The following is a 22,181-nucleotide window of genomic DNA, read 5'->3' on the forward strand; positions in this document are numbered from 1 at the left end:
TATTTTTATTGCTGACCTAGGGACACAGAGGAATGGGTTGAAGCTTGCAGATGAAAACATAATACAGTAGCACCAGTTCAAAAAAACGTATTTGAAAAACCACACAAGACTATCAGGACAATCTCTCAAACTAGAAAAATATGGATTCTCACTAACTAAGCATTTGGTGGAAGTAAGAGGAAAATAAAATTTGCTGATTACACCCATAGTATTCAAATGGAGACATGGGCCATTTGAAGAGGCGAATTACTTTGGCAAGGGAGCTGAGACAAGTGGAACGTCTCCTTTTGCAAAAGAAGCTGGTACATTAAGCAGATTGCTTTTCCAGTGACCTCATCTTCGTAATCAAGCAGCTGCTTGTTTCTAGAGAGGGTTTGTGTGCGACTTCTATACTTGTGCCTGCAGATACTTGCTCAGACTGGATACAGTAGAGCTGAGGGAGGGGGATGGAAGTTCAAACTGGATTACATACAGTGTACCACTAACTGGCAAATACTCATTAGCAAGGAGGAAGGGGTAATTAACTGGCTGTTGTAGCTTGCCAAAAATGACACTAGAGGGTAGCAAGAAAAACTTTCTCGTTCACTGGATTTGTTTTGCTTTTTAAAGATAATCATGTGTATGAACAGATAAGTACTTTAAAGTTGCAAGATCAGTGAGTCACTAGTGTAATATTATTATGAGAAACAAATGCAATTTAGGATCTAGCTGATCACAAATTACTGCTAATAGAAGTACTGGCATTTTTATGTACCAGCTGCAGCAAGGACACAAGTGCATAAAATACAAAGTGAACAGAAATAATTTCGAAATGCCAGAAATGCATTTTGGCAGTTCTGACAACCAGGGGCAGGAGGTTCTGGAATAGGGCCTCCAGAGCAAGATACAAATGGTTTCATAAGGGAGCATAATAAATTTCATGTCCTCTAAGGAACCTTACCTTTTCCCATAGTTTTAAGAAATAGGCTGAATGCAAATATGTTAATGGACCAATTAGTAACTTACTTAGCATGTTTCCTATGCACTGTATAGGGATTCTTCTCCCTATTTACACAAGTGCTTATAGTCCCACATAAAGCAAATTACCATTTGTATTTACCATCTTTTCTTTTTCACCAATGAGCATCTGTGTATGAATTACTTCTGAAAACCAGATCATGGTAGACATTGAGAAAATGTGTACAATGAGTACCTGGACTTTTCTCTAATGCACTGAAAGTACCAATGCTTAGCGTTGCAAATTCCTCAGTAGACACCTAATCCCTCTCTTTACTCGTAATACAATGCCAGCTTCCACTGGGTGGGAGGAGACAAGTTTATTCCCATACATTCCTCTCCAGAACCCCAATTTAAACACTTCCCATTTCAAGCAGGAGCCCCTTACCTAGGTGAGAAACATACTGGCCACTTCTGGGGTAAGACCCCAGAGGATTCTGCAGAACTCCACCTATGAAGACTAAATAGCAGATACCTAGCTACAAAAAAAGCATATTGCACATGTATTCCCTCCTAGACTGTCTATATTTTTGCTTTTTTGTAACAGTTGAATCATCTTAGCAAAAATCAATATAAGCAAGTTTGGATACCATTGTTTCACATTGACATCAGTTAAACAGACAAGGAAAGTGTTTGAATCGTATGTTATGAATGAAGCTTGAAGGAACTGGCTGTTTAAGAAAATATAAGCAGGATAGTTGTCTTCCATTCTACAAAAGAAAGCCATTAAAGGAAGGATGAGATGAAGCTTCAAGCACCAAATAGTTTTCAGAAAAGTTTCCTAGTTGTTTATTCAGCATTAAGCACTAGTGCTTAATTCCTAGTGGGAGAGCATAGGATTGCTTTGTTTATAAGCATACTGCAATCCATTCCTAGGTTTCTCAAGAAAAGCTGGCTGCAAGGGCATCAGTCAGAGCTGCCAGCATAAAATTTTCCCATCACCAGCTGGGGAGGCTAGATTTGAGTACTTGTTGCTTTATCCTCTAATTATAATTTTCACCATTTATTCACAATCTCCACTCAGAGTTTTACATCCACTTCCACTACAGAATGCAGTGAAAAACAGCAGAACTATTACAATTCTGGGAAAGGGGTGCTTATGCAGTTCTTTCTCTCTAAAAATCAGGATCAGCTTCGCATGTTTTTTGAATGCCCCTTTTTATTGAAAGCTGTACTAATGCAGTGTTAATACTAACCTAATAAAAAGGCTAGAAAGAGCACAAAGCTTCTCAGGAACCCACAGTGTTGGTTACTCCAGGGGGTACCACCACCTAGGCTTTGCTAACAGTGTTACTGTTCCTCACATCCCTATGCCCAAAGCATGCCTCCTGCTTAAGTCTGAGTGAACACAAAAGTATACAGTTATTTAAAATGAAAGCCAAATAACCAAATGAACAGAAAAGCCCAACGCTAATTTAACAAGTCAGATCTGTGTCCCTCTTCACCTCTGAGCTCCTTGCCCATTGGGTGGCTGGACAGGATGTCTGTCCACTAGGCTAACCAGCAGACAACAGAGCTGTATGAAAGGGCTCCATTTACCTTCCATTTACTATTGTGCGATTACATGTGCAGACTTTATATTATTCACTAGGTAACACATTTCAATGGAAAAGTCAACTCAGAAGATATACAGGTCACTCTAACAATAAGAAATGCAGTTTCAGTCCAGAAGAATTTTGTTTTTCCTTTCCTCCGAAGAGGAGTTTTAGCCCCCTCTCGTCTTTGAAGCATGTTCGGGTCCCACTGAAGTGCTGCACTGGGTCTAATCATCATCAGAAGAGACCTGATCCAGGGGGTATACCATGAACAACACATCTGGTCGTGATGGGACACAGGGATGGCCAGGCCTCACAATTTCAAAGCCCAAAAAACTGAATGTCTTCAGTAATGCAGCTGCAAAGACAAAGATTGGCAACATCAGATAGGTGTGGTTGTAAACAAGCTGTGCTCCTAATGCAAATTCCACGACTTTAATTGTATACAGAAGAAACCATTCAACAACAGTCTGTGAAGGTTGAAAAAAGTTTCTTTCCTGGCTCGGAATTGTCTAGTAGGTCTTGCCATATTTCATACCCCTTTTCTTGTCCGTTCTGTGCTGCAATCCTGTTGGTTACTGGTTCATAATACCTGTCATCCTACCCAACAATAGTTCAGTCGTATTTCTTACTTCTTCCCCACTCCCGCCAGCCACCAAAAGGAAAACACAATGTTACACTAGAAAGAAGCAACTTGGTTAGGTGGTAAGGATAGCTAAATGCCAACCATTAATGTCAAGTTCACACGTAATACTCAGCCAGACCTCGGCAAAGTGTGAACATGCAAGTATGCAGATACTCATAATAAAAATCCTAGCCATTTCACTCTTCCCCCTGCCATTGCATTGCACAGAGCTAAGCCATCGTTTGGCTTCAATCTTGACACAACCTAATAGTTTGCCTGCCCCAGACAAACCATAAGCAGTAAGCCAGGAATGAAGTTTGGCTATAGCTTATGCTTTGTGAGGAGGCAAGCCATAATTCAGATGTAATGCTAAGGCAGACCATGGCTTAGCCCTGGGCTTTGCAACAGGGACAATCGGGGAGGAGTGGCTGGAATTTTACTGCGAACCCTAGTACACTCCTATATTCACACTTAGTTGTGGTTTGGCTTAGTGTATGTGCGGATCAGGATCCAATAATTACATTGACGTAGAATCCTCTTTTTAAATATAAAGTCTGATTTTGAAACTGATAATCTAAATGCAAACCTGAAAAGACCAGAATCCTGGAGCCAGATTCTAGACTACCTCTAACAAAAAACTCCTCAGAACAGTTTTAATCAATATGCAATTAAATTACTTTGCTTCTAGATAAGCTTACTGTGAACAGGTCACTCAATGCACAAAAGAAGCAATTCAGAGGAAAACTGGCATAGAAAGGATTTGCAGTTCCTCTTATAGTACTGCCACTGTTACAACATGCACCTTCAATTAGTAATTATATGCTTTACACTAAATCCCTAAACTTCCTTGATTTAATCTATGTATAGATGCTTAACGCATTTTCTTAAGGTCTGGAAGAGGGCAGAGGCATTGAAAGTCCAGTTCGTCAACCTCACTTAAACCTGATTTAAGAACTTGGGCATCCAGCCAAATACAGCTATTGCACAGACATGCAAAGCTAACGAGAATGTTACTTCCTTTCTCATTTGAACCAAAGAACTGCAGTATTCTGACTGGAAACATACATAGCAATCTTACCCAGGAATAAGCCCTATTTTGAGCATTCTGGGTAAGTTGCACTTAGTCCTCCAATATTTCAAGAAATGCTATAACACCATTCAGACTATCCCCAGCAAAGCCCTTTAAAAAAACAACACCCCACAAACATTAGTTTAGAATACCACACTTGGCACCTGCAGGAAAATTCACCCCCAGAAATTTACCCCCAAAAGTAAGGGCTACTTTTGCTACTCTGCAAGCCCCAAGGTTAAGATTGGTGGGGATAACAAGAGGCTAAAGCACTAACCTCTGTCTTCTCTGCTTTTTCGGAAGCAAATAAAGACATAACTTGCTTTCATTTTTTCTTCAGCAAATTCCAACAGTGCTAATAATCTGCCAGGGGGAAAGGAAAAAAATCACATCATACAGACACAATTTCCCTGGATAATTTGTTAGCTTACTGTAGGGTCTTCAATGTGACTGCCACTCACCCCAACCCACTATTTTGCCACTGTCAGAGAAGACACAGAAGTGCCAAGAAAAAGACCTTGCATATATATATATATTTTTTGGGGGGGGGGGTCAAAAGTAGAAATTTAACATGGCTGCTAATGAGCATATGCACAGCAGCACACAGGAGGAAGGCAAGATGTTACACACAGGTTCAATGAGTTGTATATTTAAGTTCCAGAAGGGTATGTTATTGTCACTAAATCCTTCAATTTCCTTGGAAGATCCCAGAGTGATGGAATCTGCTGCACAGGTGGGGATAAATATGACTAGACTCAGGTCACTTTATTTCAGTAGAGCCAGCACAAAAGCAATGTAAAACCACTTAAAACATCACAGCATGGACATCAAGTAAGCAAGACTCTTGGGAGGGCATTCTGTAAATGGGGTGCCACTACTGAAAAGACCCCTCTCCCTAGTAACCACCTCAAGCTCATCACCCTTGGACGGGAGCAATGAAACCCAATGCATTCCAAAATACTGTAGATTCAGGGGTTGGTCTACTCTGTGTAACCCTCATGCCAAATTCTGAAATACTGTACAAGCCAAAGCACAGGGTGACCTCAGCCCTAACCCTCTGCTTAGCCAGGCATCGCTTGCCACTGATTTAGCAAGCTGCAGTTAAAAATCAGGCTTTAATCATTGCTTAAGTGAACAATGGCCACAAGAGTCAAAAGCAGCAGCAAGCAGAGATTAACTTGGAAGGGATTTTGTTAATATGATAATGATCCATTTTAATTATAACCTTCAAGCTGCTTATTTTAGCTGGCTAAAAATAAACAGTTATGCAATTGTACTGAAACCATGCCAACAGTAGAAGTACTGTCAAAAGAGTGGTGTTAAGAGGAAGGGATGAATGGGCTGACACATTTATAAAAAGGAAATAGAAAGGATAATTTGCCCTTAAAAATTGTGTTGTTACCTTTTTTTGGATATCAAATTATCCGTGTACTAGTAGAGCCCATGTGCAGGAATCCAGGGAATCCAAAGAGGGAAGAGAATGTCTTCCAACGATTACAGAGAAATATGGAGCAATAAGACATATTGCTCCTCCCACAGCACCAAAGTACAAGATAGTGGGGTGCTCATTTCTATACATACTTCCCTCAGTGAAACACAAAGGCCAGCAAATCCCTCCCAGTTATCACCTGGAGGGGTAACTGGTTTCCATTTCAAAGCAACTGAGATGGGAAGGAAATGGGTTCTACAATAACACCCTTTGGTGAGCTGTCTGAACACAAATTTCTACCCCAGCAACTAGGGGAAGGGGCAAACCAGGAAATACTTTCATGAGTTCTTAATCATGTGCTCCCTCTCCTTGAACCTGAATTTCAGTGTCTTAAATCATTATTTCAGTCCACCCAGCAAGCAAAATCAAGGATAGGACAAAGAAGGAAAACAGATTACCAATTCTGATCTTGCCAACCAAGGGTGGAATCCCAAGTTGGGAAGCAGACATCTACTTGTACAATGAGACTTCAATATCCTCTCCTCCCTGCCAGCACACCACTACAATGTGCTCAAGGTTCCCCTTCACCTCTGGAAGCAAATTTTGTAGAAGGCTACAGGGCTAGGATGGGGACAGCTCAGTTAGTGTGTGGTGAAAAGGGTAATGAAATCACACTGCACAAGAAGCTCACGCTGGGATAGCATTGGATACAACTCAAAAACATGTACTGTCCACGGTATATATCAAAATATGATAAATTCAGTATCTGTCAAAATGGGTAAATTCATTAAGAATCAGTTACCTCAAACTCAAGAAAAACTACTCTGGCAGGGAACAAGAAGGTGCCGTCTCTAAATTAATCCCTCTGAGGCAGATACAAGCAGCATCAGATGTGGCGGGACAAAATAGATGAATATATTTCAACACTTAGATCTGGGTTGCTTGATTTTAGAGGACACCAATGATACAGTGTTAGAAACAGATATGAAAGCTAGGAGCTAAATGGCACCTTAAACGTAGGCTATGGGCACTGCAACAGAATGTCTAGGCATACTTTTTTGTAACAAGAATACAAAGCTGAAAATGAATGAACTGCAGCTAAAACCTTATATTTATTTTTCACTGCCAAAAACAAAGCCATACTTCCCCTGCCTGCCCGCCTAATATTCTTAGGAGGGTCCCTTCTCCAGTCATCAAAGTGGCTGGAAGTGGGGATGCAGAAAAGGGTCCTCCTTTTATTCCAGCAGTGGCAGTTTTAATCTGAAATCTTAGGCACAGTACTGCTCCCAGAGCTCAGAAACTGCTCGCGCTCATGAAATTTCCTGTCACAAAACGCGCCTAGAACAATGGGAGCTTCAAAGGCTGCATTGATAGAATGAGTGTAACAGAAACCTAGTGGCAGGGTTTATTCCGCCATGTAGCTGGACAAATTTTTGTACAGTGTCAAAAATAAATTGTATGGTAAGAAGTTAGTTTTTGCAAATTAGACATATGGCATTTAATAAGGAAGTAAGTAAAAGGTAAAGGTAAAGGTACCCCTGCCCGTACGGGCCAGTCTTGACAGACTCTGGGGTTGTGCGCCCATCTCACTTAAGAGGCCAGGGGCCAGCGCTGTCCGGAGACACTTCCGGGTCACTTGGCCAGCGTGACAAAGCTGCATCTGGCGAGCGCAGCACACGGAAACGCCGTTTACCTTCCCGCTAGTAAGCGGTCCCTATTTATCTACTTGCACCTGCGGGTGCTTTCGAACTGCTAGGTTGGCAGGCGCTGGGACCGAGCAACGGGAGCGCACCCCGCCGTGGGGATTCGAACCGCCGACCTTTCGATCGGCAAGCCCTAGGTGCTGAGGCTTTTACCCACAGCGCCACCCGCGTCCCTAGGAACTAAGTAGTTTCTTTAAAAAAATAATGAGAAAAGATAGAAAATGAAGATGAATACTGGTGTCTTTCAAATCATCAGAACCTTAACAGTATATTATAGTATATAATGAGGCTAACTACTTAACTAGTCAAAGGCATTGATTCATATTGAATTCAACTTAAACAGTATATGTCATTACGGTCATTACATCCCAGTAGAAAACTGCCATGGTGGTTCCTTTCACATTATGCTAAGCATGTTAAAATTTCATTTGTTTCAAGATGTGGTAGGGGAGTTCAGCTTCAAAGTTATGGTTTGTGGGGTAAGGAAGTCTCAGAACCCAACTATAAGTTAAGTAAGGAAGTTAACTTATTCACCCCCCCCCATTCTTTTCAAGGCACTTCTATTTTTCTTGGGTCTCTTGTTGTCCTTCATTTTCACAAATTTCCTGTCTTTTCTTCTTTCCCTGTTCTTTTTTCCTTCCTTCCTGTCTTTCTACAAAAAAGTTGGGGGAGGGCACTGTGCTGGCCACTTGTACAGTTGGGGGGGGGGAAAGATTATAATAAACCCTAGTGTTTGGGGTGAGCAGTGAGGCAGCGAAGCATGCTGATGACAAAATTTGTTTAAAGTGGTTAAAACAAACAAAAATTGCAACGCACTAGCTCCAAACATTTTTCTCCCATCAGGGTGAATGGGCATTAGAATGGCAAATGCAATTTAATGTAAACATGTGTTAAGTGATGCACATAATTTCCACCAGTTTTCCTGGATAGATGCTCTATATTCCTGGATCCCTATTTCAGCAATTTCACACCAAAATTCTTTTTAAAATGTTCGGGTGGATGGGAATCAGGGCTGTCCATTCTTTTATGTCAACAAGGCCTGGAATTTTGCCTCTTGTCCTCACTTTTTGCCTCTGACTCCTTTCCTGAAAAAGTTAGTTTAAGCAAAGGGATCTGTCCTACATTTTCCACTGTAAAGACAAATGCAAATAAATTATCCAGCTTCTCTGCAACTCTCCTTTCCCCCCTTCAGCACACCTTTGATTCCTTTGTCTACAAGCACTTTAGTAGAGTATGAGACTTAATCTCAGGGTCGTGAGTTTGAGCCCAACATTGGGCAAAAGATTCTGGCATTGCTGTTGGTTGGTCTTGATGACCCTTGTGCTCCCTTCCAACTGTGCAATTATATGATTCTATAATACCATGATAGCTATAGGCTCAAACACTTACCCTTCTTTACTCCCATCAGCTAATACACCATCAGGGATTTCCACAAAAAGACTCTGATTGGATAGCACTGCATCCCAAGAGGAGACCTTTACTTCCGTAACTTTGTACTGGAAGTGGACAATGTGTGGTTTCCCATCGTGCACTGGAAGATCTTGGTTAACAGTGAGCTTCTCATCCTTAAAGAGTCACAGAAAAAGATTTAAAAGTGTTAAAAGGAAGTGCCAACGAGAATATAATATTCATTTTTTCTTCATTGCCATGAGGACTAAAACCTAAAAATACTCTATTTTTAAAACAACTACTGAATGTCAGTGCTTCTACTTAATTAGAAAGTTTGCTCAGTTACAGCTTAAGTTAATTTTCATAAGGCACTATTACATATGTTGCTTTTGATGACGCAGTCCAACATCTCTGAAGACTGGGTCTTTTGATCCCCAAGTCAAAGTCCTATCCCCTGGGCAATCTTCAGGTGGGTACACCTTACAAAATAACTTTCTGCCAAGAGAATTATCAAAACCTGAACAAACTTATTTTGCCCTAGACCACAAGACATTCTCCTGGATAACTTAATTTGTGGCATATAGAACTGCACAGGGAATACTTTAAAGCTCTGCTTCTTCATAAGCATGGGATCTTCTCTTGTTCAAATCAGAAAGCAGGACAGCAGCTACAGAGCAACTATTGTCAACTGTGTGGGTTGTTGCTTTTTAAAGAAAAACAGCCAAGCGTATTTTTCCTCCATTTCTTGACTGGATACAGAATATGATCCAACTATGAACTTGACAGATAGATGTGTACATTTTAACAGAATCTTAAAAGTCGCATTGCATAAGAAGATTAACAAGGTCCAGACCAGTCACCCCTGTAAGTTAATTAAGTATTAATAAAACAGGTTGGGTTACAAAATTAAATTTTGTATGAAGACTTCAAGCACCATCTTAGAAAACGAACTCCCACTTCTGAAATAGCTCTTTTAAGTCCACATCTGCAGTGATTTCTGAGTATTAACTAAAAGCAAATATATCTTCTTCAAGATTAGTTTAAATCGTATAAAAACCCAGAATTAATCAACCAAATTAAAAAACCCGCTATCAACTAAATATTTTTTATTAAGTGTATTTTAATCCACTGTGTGACTAACACTCTAGTATTACAAAGATTACTTGAATGGCAACTCTGCATTTCAGGAGAATCTCACTCAACTCACTCTTCTCACCATGTTTTTGTAGTACAACATACTGAACAAAATGAGTGTTGTTACTATGCAAGCATCAAATGATGAGCGGTTGTGTCAGAACAATATTTAAATGAGTTGTGTAGGGAAGGTGAATATTTCTCTTTGTAAAGATACAAATATAAGGAACCATTTGCAATCAAGTTAAAGGTAAAGGTACCCCTGCCCGTACGGGCCAGTCTTGGCAGACTTTAGGGTTCTGCGCTCATCTCACTCTATAGGCTGGGAGCCAGCGCTGTCCGCAGACACTTCCGGGTCACGTGGCCAGCGTGACGAAGCTGCTCTGGCTCGCTAGAGCAGCACACGGAAACGCCATTTACCTTCCCGCTAGTAAGCGGTCCCTATTTATCTACTTTCACCCGGGGGTGCTTTCAAACTGCTAGGTTGGCAGGCGCTGGGACCAAACAGCAGGAGCGCACCCCGCCGCGGGGATTCGAACCGCCGACCATGCAATCGGCAAGTCCTAGGCGCTGAGGTTTTACCCACAGCGCCACCCATGTCCCAATCAAAGAACGAAGAGCAATCAAAGAACTGCTCAATTCAACATGGGAGGCCAAAAAAGAAAAAAGAAATCACACCAGCAGCATATGATAACCAATATTCACAGGCATTAAGAACTAGTAATAGCCAGCCAGTATTCTTTGGTGAGATCCAGAGATGACTATGAATAGGCCTTTTTTACAGCAGAGCTTCAACACTGTAGCTTCCTGTTTAACACTGGCCTACATGGCATATTTGCAAATATAACTCTTCTACTCCTGGAAAGTAGGAAAAAGCAAAACTTCAGAGACCAGATGGCAAAGGCTTGAGATTTGCTAGTCACAGATTTATCAGGCTCCACAGTACAAAATGAGAATGGTGAACAGTTTCAACCAGTCAGAATCGGCTGTGGCTACTGGTCTCTTCAGATTAATCTATAGATGGTTCTGCAACTGCCCACCCTTTCCAGTTTCTAATCTGAATACTGAAAAGAAATTAATTTGCCTCTTTATTCATTTTTCATGGCAATAAAACATTCAGAAAGCCATTCTATGAGTCAAAACACTAGCTTTGTAAGTGTTATGGAAACACAACTCTGGGGAGAAGAGCAGCCGGGTAATTATTTAGAGCAAGCCAGAGGGAGAATTGAAACCTAGTGTTGTTTTCTCCATTATACACACTCCAAATCGGTACTGGCTTGGTGCAGACTGCCATTTCGCTAATTTGAGATTTGCTAGTCACAGATTTATCAGGATCCACAAATTCCTAATTTGTTGTATCATAAAAAGCAAACACTGGGGGATGCTGAGAAAGGGTACCCAAACTCCCTTATTTGAAGAAATAGCCCAGACTACAGTACTGGAAGTAAATGCTTGACCTATTCTGTTTGAAGAGCTTTGAATTAAAGAATATCCATTGCATTCTTTGATGTGTGTATTCTTGAACATAAGTACATTCCCTCAAACAAGGCTTATTGAACAACATCCAAAGACATCATCCCAACCACACAAAAAAGCCACATCATACAAAGGCAGTCAGTCTCTAGACATCAAACTAGGCTCACCTTATATATCAAAGCTGAGAGAGAAGGATCCCTGCCAACCCCTCGCCCACCGGGGATCTTCGACAGTGGGTGAGGGGCATCAGGAGCACCACAGAGGCCCTGGGACAATGTGCCTGCAGCACTGTAGTTGGGGGCAGTTACTCAAAGGCAAAATACTACTGGAAGAGAGAGAGAAAAAAGCACAAGGTTAGATTTGCAAGGCCGTACAAGATTCAGCTGAGACTCCAAGCATGTCAGCTTAGGCTGGGCCCAACGCATTCTGCAGGGCTGGCTGGCCTGCCCATGAAGTGAGGTGGGGCTGTTGCCTCAGGTGGGGGCTGCTGTGGCTGCACTCTCCCCGCTGCGCTCGGACTGCTGCTGTGGTTGCAACCTGGCTGCCAGACCTGCAGGGCACAGCAGCAGCAAGAAGGGTGCAGGACCAGACATGTAGGGTAGGGGGCAGTGGTGGCAGGGTGTTTTTCCTCAAGCAGCAAAATGTCCCAGGCCAGCCCTGGCATTCTGGGTAGGCAGCTCTTAGACAAGTGGCAGAGAAAATGATTCCTACTGAACAGGGAGTGTGAATAGCAAACCCCTTCTATTGGCAGAAGTCCCAGATGACTAAAAACACATGATCAGATGAGCATACGTTTTTCAATAAACAACTAGAAATAGAGCGACAAGATTCTTGAAGGAGCGGAGTTAGGTTTCATGTTTTCAGAAAGGGAAAGAGAAGAGCGCTGGTACTTCAAACCTTGTAACACATTATTCTAAGATTAGTGCAATGCTGCCACTCACAAGTGATCTTATCTGATGTAAATAATAATAGATGTGGTCCCTTTTGTTACATGAAGGCATAAAAGCAAAGGGGAGGGGAAGCATGCCAGTGCGATTTCAGATGTTAGAAACTATTCCTGGATACTGCAGGTGCCTCAGATGTGGGGATTGCCTGAATCTCCTTTTTAAAAAAAGTCTACCCAAGAGAGCAGAGTCAAATTAGTTAAACATATTTTCCGGCCAAATGTAGCTCTTCACTGGGAAAAAATCAAGACAAGTGTTGTTCACTTATCTCTCTGAAGGTTTCTTTTTGCCTAGCACACATTGAATAAATTTGTCTCTGCACCCTCCTACAGGCTTTTTAATGCTTCTTACAATGTCTGAAGCAGCTCTGAAATTAGGAGCTTTCTGTCTTCACTTTAATAAAACATGAACAGCACACTTCCCATTTGCAATTTTGACCATGGTGAAGTTACCAGAATAATATAATTAGCATTTCTTTCTAATCAGTTCCTAGTTCCTGTAGATATTTCACAACAGCAAATGCTTAGTGTTCCACCTGTTCTTTTACCACCGTACTCAAACAAAGCAGCGCAAGATTACCATTTAATCATTTTGGTATGCTGGGCCCTGACATAATGCTAGGTGACAATAAAAATAATGCACAGCCAGTAAGAAAATATGCTCAAGCTGAAATAACTATTGCACTTCTTGTTCTATCAGATATTTAATGATGCCAAATATTTTGGCCCACTTTCTGCCCCATCCCGTTTGGGGAGTGGGATGGTATTTGTCCCAATGTCTTGACACGGGGAGACTATGAAGTGAGAGGCCTGTGTTCATGGGTTCCATTTGCAGAAGCACACCAGTGGACACCTTGCAGGGGTTGCTGAGAGCTGTCTATTCCTGCCACATGCGTACATGCATGTTGCATGTCATATGGGGCTCTTCACAATGACACTGTTGTACTTGCATTTGACATTTGTGTTTTTTAAATTATGGCCTTGCACAGTGCAACAAAGGGGAACCTTGACCCTGGCACTGAGGTAATACTGCCAATCAATGCTGCCCCTTCCATAGCACACCAACTTATTTGGCACCACACAATATCTATACAGTTATGGCTAAATAGCAGCAGTCCTCTGCACTCATATGGAGGGCAGTCCTTCCAACTGGTGCAAGGCCATTTAGCATCCTATACATCCCAGACACTTCTGTACTAAATAGAATTATTGCCTTTCCTGCACATGCTTTAACTTCTTCCATACATTATCTCAATTTTTTTGACAAGACACCTGTAATTATTGACAATTGTTTATCATCATCATTTTACAGAACACTTGTTATAACACAGAGACAGAACAATTCTTTCCTCCCAGGATGAGCAAAACAACCCCCTATTGAAGGAACAAGAGCCAACCTACTAAGTGGCTTACTTAAGGCAATGTTACAAATTCGCTACCAAGGAACTTTCAGGCTCAGAGATCATTCTTCTGACCACTGAAATATGAATGACTTAAAGAATCTGAAGGTACCTGCTATACTATGCTGTATTTCCTAGAATGTTTGCGGAAAAACAGGCAGCTTTTCAATCTTTCACTCTGTTCTGCAGTAAGAATACTTTCTATCTGAAAACTTCCCAAACCAGTTCCCACATGCCAATGTCAAAGGGAGCTGCACATACTTTACAGCACTGAGCAGAGCTCAGACTCAACAAGTTTCAGCTAGAAAATGCAGTCCTCACATGCCAGCTATACTAATTTCCAATACTGGAGCCCCAAGCTAACATACCCCGAACAACAACTAATTAACTTTACTGAAGCCAAGTTAAATTGACTGTATGCCCAACTTGAAAAGCAAATTGCTTGTACAGAACAAACAAGCATTCTTACAGAAGTTAATTCTGCCCATGAAGACTGATCCAAAGCAGCTGTATTGAAAGTGTCAGCAACTGAACTTGTATACATTAACTCGGTCTGTCTTCATCACCCATATAGACTGCAACAATTAACTGACAAGCAGCTCTTCTTTTGTGCTGGTGTCTGGTAGAGGCTGGTGTGGCAAAACACTTGACTGTGCATCTCTTCCCATCCCCCTTTAGACTCCTAATATGGCTGCCAGATGTGCTTGTTTTCGCCAGTCAACAATACAGCATTATTGCTGCTGGAGGAAGCTTGAATAATCTAGTGAAGTGGTGAAAATCAAGATTTGTTTTCCCATAAAAAGCAGTTCATTCTTGAAGTGCAATGTCATATAAAGAACCTTGGAGAGATGGATTCATCACATCTCTTGACTAAAAGATGTGCATGTCCTACATAGGCACATATACCTATATTGAAGTTCCTGCAGCCCAACGAAGGGCATTTCTGCACCAAACAGTAGCTGTACGCATTATGCAAGTAAGTACAGTACATCTGCATATTTTGTGGAATAGTCTCCTGCCAGTCATGGGGGCTGCTATGCAGAACAATGAAGCCCCCCCCCCCCCGACTAATGGGAATCTTGCTCAGCCCTCTCTGGCTTCAAAGTGTTCAGGCAAGGCCCATAAACTTTCAAACTCACCACCATAAGAAATTAAAACTTTTTAAAAGGAAAGCTGAAATTTTCAGGATACTAAATGTTTTGTCCAGTGATGGTTTCTGTGCTTTTACAGTGTAAAATCCACAGAACCCTGAGCTTCTTCAATAAAAGGCACATATACCACCATTGTTGTGAACCTGTATGGAAGTACCACCTAATCTGTGGTATGCATCGCTTACTAGTACGCCTTCATATCTTTAGTCCAAAAAGTGGAACTTACACTGCATGCTCACCATTAGAAAAGCACAAGAAACGTCTATCTCACAAGCAGATATAGAGGAATCAGAACTTAAATCACCCTAAGGATAGAGATGGAGTTAAAGGGTGTGTTATCAAGCCATCATAGTCTATGGTGGGTGTATATTTCCCCATTTTAAGGGGGCATTGTAGTGTTTCAAAACAAAAATCTGCTAAATATGTTTGGCCAGAAAAATAACAAAATCAATCACACAATCTTCAATTCTCTGAAAAAGAGTAATGTATGGCCATACCGTGTTGATCTGCCATTAATTCAACAATTTTCATACATCACAAGGATATGATCAGCCTACCCTAGTCAACCTCCAATCCCTCTTATTGGGATACTGGAAGCAGAAATTCACGGCCTAGGACCCTCGTACCTATGGGACCACCTCTTCCGGTATGCCTCAAGGTCCATAAATAGCAGCACCGTAGTGGTCCCGGGCCCTAAGGAAGTTAGATTAGCTTCAACCAGAGCCAGGGCCTTTTCAACACTGGCCCCGGCCTGGTGGAACGCTCTGCCTCATGAGACCAGGGCCCTGCAGGATCTGATTTCTTTCTGCAGGGCCTGTAAGACAGAGGTGTTCCGCCTGGCCTTTGGCTTGGAGCCAATTTGATTCCCTCCCCCTCTTTCTTTTTTCGTTTTCCTTTCTCCTCCTGCGATGCTGCATTTTAATATTTTAATGTTTCAATATTTTAATTGTTGTATTTTAATCTTGTTTTTAAGTTGTATTCATTCAACTTGTTTTTATTATTGCTTGTTAGCCGCCCTGAGCACGGCCTTGGTATAAATAAAAATTATTATTATTATTATTGTTACAGGAAAAAACACTGTAGACGTTATATTCATGCCTTTGAAAAAGGTCTATATTCTGAAACAATCAAGGTGAGAAAACAATCTGTATATGATACACTTGGATATTTGATTGCATAGATTCATCCCAACTGGCAATTCATGTCATCTGATATATTCACTCAATTATGAAGATAGAAAAAAAATGTCAAGCATTGCTTCTCCAAAGAAGGGCTTTCATATCATAAAACAAGAGGGAGAAATTCCAAGGCTCCTATGAAAAAGCAAAGCTGAAATAACTGGGTCAGTAGCAACTGGTAAAATTAAAAGACCAACCACAGATTACGTACATCATATCAACTGGAAACCACCAAGTGACGGAAAACAGCATACAATTGAAATTGTAAGTGGCATGGACAAAGAAGCCCGTGTGCATGAGTGAACAGAAGGTTCACTGGAACTCCATCCCTTCTTTCAAACAGTACCACCTAGTGTTCAGAAACTCATTCTGAGATGCAACACCACACGCAAGAGTTAACCACAGAAATAACTTAATTACCAAAATGGCAATAGTATGTACACAAAGAAATCAACCAATCTACCAGCTAATCAAGACCTAGGAATCGAAGTAGAGAGGATAAAGTCCTGTCCAAAGTAATATTGATTCTGTTTTATCCACAATAGCATAAACTGCATTCATAATAGCAGCAGACAATCTAACCAAGGAAAACAACAATACCCATCCAGTTGTAGGCTATATCTAGGAGAGTGCATGTGACCCCACTGCCTAGTAGCGTGTCAGGATCACTGCTAGGTAGAGAAATTGTTTTCCATATACCACACAAAGAACGTAAGTAGACAAGTGGACTTGTACCACTGGGGATTCGTTTTTAAGGCTGTTTCAATGTTCTTATGAGGAGCTCTTCTGCACACTAATGTAAATAATCACTATTAGGCTGTAGCAGAAAAAGAACTTCTGAGCCTTTTGTTAACACTAAAAAAAGTGCTACTCCCAGAATGAAAGAAAGAGGAAAGGCCCAGGAAACTGATAAAACACTGTATAAGATAGTGAAACTGAGACACACATACCAGAATGCTACTGAGTTAACTGTGGGGACTTCCATTCTGGAATGACCTATCACAACTCTGATAATTTAAGTAAACAGAGTTGCAATTGTGAGCTTCACAAACATCCTATTTGTGCACTCTATGAAAGTTACAGAGTACAAATTATACAATTTTGCTTGCATACAAATACCAAACCTGGAGCACAGAAATGGTGAGTATAAAGAATTGGAATCATAGAGTCAGAAGAGGCAACACAGGTCACCAAAGTCCAACCCCCAGCTGATACAAGTAATCTGCTGTTAGAGCATTCCTCATAAGCAGCCATCCAACCTCTGCTTAGAATCCTCTAGCAAAGACAAAGACCTTCCACCATAATTTGTTCAATTGTTGAAAAGGAGTTCTCCTTGATGTTTACCTTAAGTTCCCTTTCCTGCAAACTAGAACCTGTTGTCTCAGGTCATGCAAATTTGCCCTATGATAAAAGAATGGGGAAACTCAGGCCAAGGGGCTCAAAGCAGCCCTCCAGACCTTTTTGTTTGGATCCTCAAGCCTCCTCTCAAGCCACACACCCTCTTCCTACATATTCATTCAGTCCTAGCCTATTTCCCCCTTGAGTGTTGTCACCTGTCTAGGTGTTCTTGAACTGTGATCATGTCTGCCTAGAAAAATGATAACGGAATAGGCCCCTTGCGCTGAAAAAGATTCACCACCCCAAGCTATGAGAGAGCCCTTCAGATATTGGACAATTACTATCTTACCACTTCTTAATGGTCTCTTCTCCAGACTAAGTATACCCTGTGTGCAATCCACACACAGAGCTGACTCTGAATTTTTCAACATCTACTGATACATCTTTTCAATAAGATACATACAAGGGTACAAGCAAAAGCAATATTTACCGTAACTGGAAATAGAACACTAGGTTCATCAGCCAGCCAAAATTTCAAAAGAAAAAACTAACTGTGCTGCCAGGTAAAAATGCATTCTAGAATGCAGTAATGTTTTGACATACTAAACTTGATGTTTTTACAACAAACATATTTAAAATAAGAAGTCTAAAATTATTTTTAAACTGCTTTATTTCATGATGCTCTAATCTGTCCTGGGACCTTCTGGTGAAGAGCAGGTAATATAAATCAATCAAACAACAACAACAGGATCTTACACTTTGAAGCGAGAGTGATACATGCAAGGCAGATTGTTCATAAACTCCAGTGTATGTTAAAGAGGATCACTACCACACACCACTATTGCTGACCTAATTTCTAGACCTCTGAATGGATAGAATTACTTAACCATTTACATAACACAAGAGGCCTTAAGTAGATTTTTAAAAACATCCTGATGAGTCTCTTATGTTCATCTTACTAAAATTTAACAACACATCAGAGTCCCTTATTCCACTTTGCCGTACTGTACATTCTGAATAATGGAGAGTAAAATAACTTTAAGATTGGATTTGTGCTTCTTTGGAAGTTCAGCTGCATGTATGTCTTGGACAAAGCTAAGAACTCCTTCCTTTGAACAGCTGTAAACAAAGGGCCTTCCTGTTTTGCAAAGCATCGAGTTTTTCCAGACATGCATGTAAGCACTTGCCAGCTCAAGTGACAATCTGACTTCAAACTTTTAACTATCCAATTTCAAATTAAAAACTAACATTTCATGTTGGAGAAAAGAAGCTGCATGCCTGAGAAGGCCGTTCCCAAAAGCATTTTAAGCAGCCTCCTTTCTGTTTTAAAATCTGGGCTCTGCTGCCAGGTGGGCTATTCATACATTGGCCTTCCCAAAGAAATATTTGCCTCTTTGAGTCACCTGAAGACATTTTTGACTTTCAATTACTTTCCAGTCTACGTGTGTGCAAGTGCACATACATACACAGATGAACCCAGAGCTTTTTCAAATAGCCACTCTTGGGGAATATACATGGTATATAAGAGCTAGCAAATCTATGTAGCATATCTGGCAAATAGCTGCAGGTTTCTGTCTTGTATAAAGAGTTATTTATCAAAATACAGAGTATGAGTGGCTGTAGTGCAGTTTGGAGCACGGCTAATAGCTGGATGGAGGCCAGTATGATGTGGAAATGGCAGAGGCCAACAGTGAAGCTCACCAAGTGCCATGAGCAAGTCTATGTCTCAGCCTAAACTTCCACAAAAGACAGTCATACAAGTAACTGTAAAAGGGCTTTGTAAATATTCTGCTTAATCTCCTGTATTTTTCTGCTTGGATTTCCTTCAGGCACCTTCACTCAACTCACTTTTGGAAGGTTTGTGCCTACATCTAATTGCAATTTGATTACTGACCAATCACCACAAGCAAAATGTGGGGTGCAGGGTGAAAGCTATCACAAGACCAGGAGAAGAACTGCCTACTCTAACTGGTTGTTAACCCTCCTAGTGCTGAAGACTGAGCACACTAAAAAAAAACACAACCACCCCTCATGTACTGCAGTTATTAACAGCCTTAGTATAACTATCCAGTTTTGGGGGTAAGTCTGTGTTTCCACAGTAGTACAGTAAACATTATTTAGGCATACCCTAGGGAAGCTGGTTATTCATCAGCCCCAGATACCTAACTATTCAATTACAGAACCAGACCAAACCACAATCCCTAGAGTGTGTGTCCACCTAACTTATTGGTGCATCCACCTTTCTGAAACACGGAGCATCCATGAATAACACAACTAAGCACCCTGAAGCTGTTTGGTGTTCTTACAGCCATTTTGAATGCAATGTGATGTGCTATCACAAACCTTCCCAAAGTGTTCTGACCAATGGTGCACCAAACCATTATCTGAGTTCCTGGTGCAAGACTTCTATAATCACTATACCTGTTTCCTGTGCCATTTCCTTATCTATTTCCCTCCTATTGATTTTGGACTTATTCCTCCTAGTCTGCACAAATTTGCCCCTTGTTCTAACTTGTTAATCTCAGATTTGCTTCTTTGTTAACATACTATGAGTGCACCCAGTGAACAGTCTGGGAACACCTGATGCTTCAGTGAAACTAAGCATCAATTCCTGGATGGGGAGGCTGTAAGGGAGTCCCCACAGAGGTAACTGTGTTATGCCATTTTAAAATGCAGAGTCACCCCATGGATTGGGGAGAGTCAGGATTTTAGCTTCAAGGGGGCACGGGGGGGGGCGAAGAGTGGTTACATCCTCCAAGGATTTAACAGTGGATTGCAGAGACGGGGGTGGAGACGGGATGGCAGTGGGACAAAGCTGCCTCTACCCATTTACCAGAGGCTGAAAAGGGGGGAGCGAAGACGAAGAGGAAAAAGCTCTCTTCGAAAGCAAAGTCCTGCGATCGCGGTGGCAACAAAACACCCGCCACTCCTTCGCCCGGCACTTCTGGTCGGTTCTGGGGTAGTCGTGCAAATCCGCAGCAGGCGCCCCCCACCCTCCCTCGGTCCACTGCCGCCCCCCCCCCCTTTTGCACGAGCGCGTGCACAGCGCCCCGCGCTGCAACCAGCCCTCCCTACCAGCGCGGGCGCGCGCCCACAAAAAAATAAAAATAAAAGCAAGCCCCGCCGCCCCCTCCCCGCACTCTGGCAACTCCACCCCCCAACCCCCCTCCATTTTGTATCATCCGGGTCTATTCTGGGGTTACTGAGGGTAGGCCGCTTCCAAAGGCAGGCCACGATCCTGAAGGGCGGCGACGGTGAGGAGAGGAGATGCGGGGCGAGGTCCCTCCCCCCCCCCCGCCCGCCGCTTCCTTCGGGGTCCCTGAGGCGACGTAGGCCGAAGCCTCCCCTCCTCCGCCCCCTCAGTACCTGTCCTGGGTGTTTATCATCCTCGGGGCTCGGCAGGGCGGAGGCGGGGGGGAGGTCGGGAGGAGGCGCTCGCTTTCGGGCCTCACAGCAGCTCCTCCCTTCGCGAGCGCCCAGCTCCGACTGACGGACTGGCAAACCAGGAGCGCGAGCCGCCGCCGCCGCCGCCTATGATGCCTCCGCCCGCCCCGTTACTCATCTGCATAGCCACGCCCCTCCGCCAGGCTGCCTGGGAAACAGGCCGCTCGAAACAAAGGCGCGCGCGCGGGGCGGAGGGGGGCGGCCGCGCGTACTGCGCAGGCGCGAAAGAAGTTGACAGGCGGCACGTGGACTGCTACGTGGGCTTTTTTTCATTCCGGGGTCGGTAGAGGTGCGTTGTCGCCAGCGCGCGCCAGTTTAGGATCCACACAGCCCCGGCTCGAATGCTGCGCGCGCCTTACCTGTTGCTCTGCAACGCCATCTGTTCTTATTATTCTGGAGAATTTTTTTCTTTCCAGTAGCACCTTAAAGACCAACTAAGTTAGTTCTTGGTATGAGCTTTCGTGTGTATGCACACGAAAGCTCATACCAAGAACTAACTTAGTTGGTCTTTAAGGTGCTACTGGAAAGAAAAAAATTTTTTGTTTTGACTATGGCAGACCAACACGGCTACCTATCTGTAACTTATTCTGGAGAGTTGGCCTTGGTCAAGATTTGACGTTTTCATCCCCAAAGAGTTTTTGATTTGAGTTTCTACTGAAATGAGGCTGCATGTTAATGTTGCATTTTAATCTTGTTTTTAAGTTTTATTATTTATTTAAGTTTTATTTCAATTCAGTTGTTTTATACCTGGTGTTAGCCGCCCTGAGCCCGGTCTTGGCTGGGGAGGGCGGGGTATAAATAAAATTTATTAGTATTGTTATTATTATTATTATTATTATTGCTGCTGCTAATGCAGCAATAAGTCGCGTTCTCAGGTTGGGCTGTGCTTCTTTAGCTCGAGAGCTCGCCTCTGAGCAAATAAGTGCAGGGTTCAGGCACGTGTCGCTGTGCACCATAGCTGTCAACTTTCAGATGTGAAAATAAAGGATCAGCAGCCTCGAAAATAAGGGATCAGCAGCCTCACCTGTCCTGGGGACAGTCTATGGGTTACCTAACAATCCGGGATAGCAGCGGGAAGCAGTGGGAAACAGCACTGGAATAAGGGAATTTCCCGCAAAAAAAGGGAAGGTTGACAACTATGCTGCGCATGCAGAGCCCACGGCCCATTAAGTTCAATGGAACCTACTCCCAAGTACTCGAACATAGGTGGCTGGGTGGCCACACATTATACTTTTTAGAGGGCAATCCCGTATTTGAGGGCGTCCCCTGTTTTAAGGGCTGTCTGCTCAAAGTCCTTTCTTAAAAATGAAGGGAGAGCAGGAGGGGCCTTGGAGTTGCCCACCAGCAGTCAGCACCTGGACAGCACACTGA

General features: G+C 42.5%; 1 protein-coding gene across 1 annotated transcript; it reads right to left on the minus strand.

Annotated features, from left to right (window-relative positions):
• Positions 1-1,980: 1,980 nt before the first annotated feature.
• On the minus strand, positions 1,981-20,927 carry OAZ2 (ornithine decarboxylase antizyme 2). Its single transcript, XM_053365814.1, is given in 6 exon segments — positions 1,981-2,889; positions 4,503-4,588; positions 8,747-8,922; positions 11,524-11,604; positions 11,606-11,681; positions 20,733-20,927. Coding segments are annotated over 6 exon segments (570 nt in total). The 5' UTR covers positions 20,753-20,927; the 3' UTR covers positions 1,981-2,758.
• Between the last annotated feature and the right edge of the window lie 1,254 nt (positions 20,928-22,181).

Source organism: Podarcis raffonei, chromosome 14, assembly GCF_027172205.1.
Source record: "Podarcis raffonei isolate rPodRaf1 chromosome 14, rPodRaf1.pri, whole genome shotgun sequence".
NCBI classification, from domain to species: domain Eukaryota; kingdom Metazoa; phylum Chordata; class Lepidosauria; order Squamata; family Lacertidae; genus Podarcis; species Podarcis raffonei.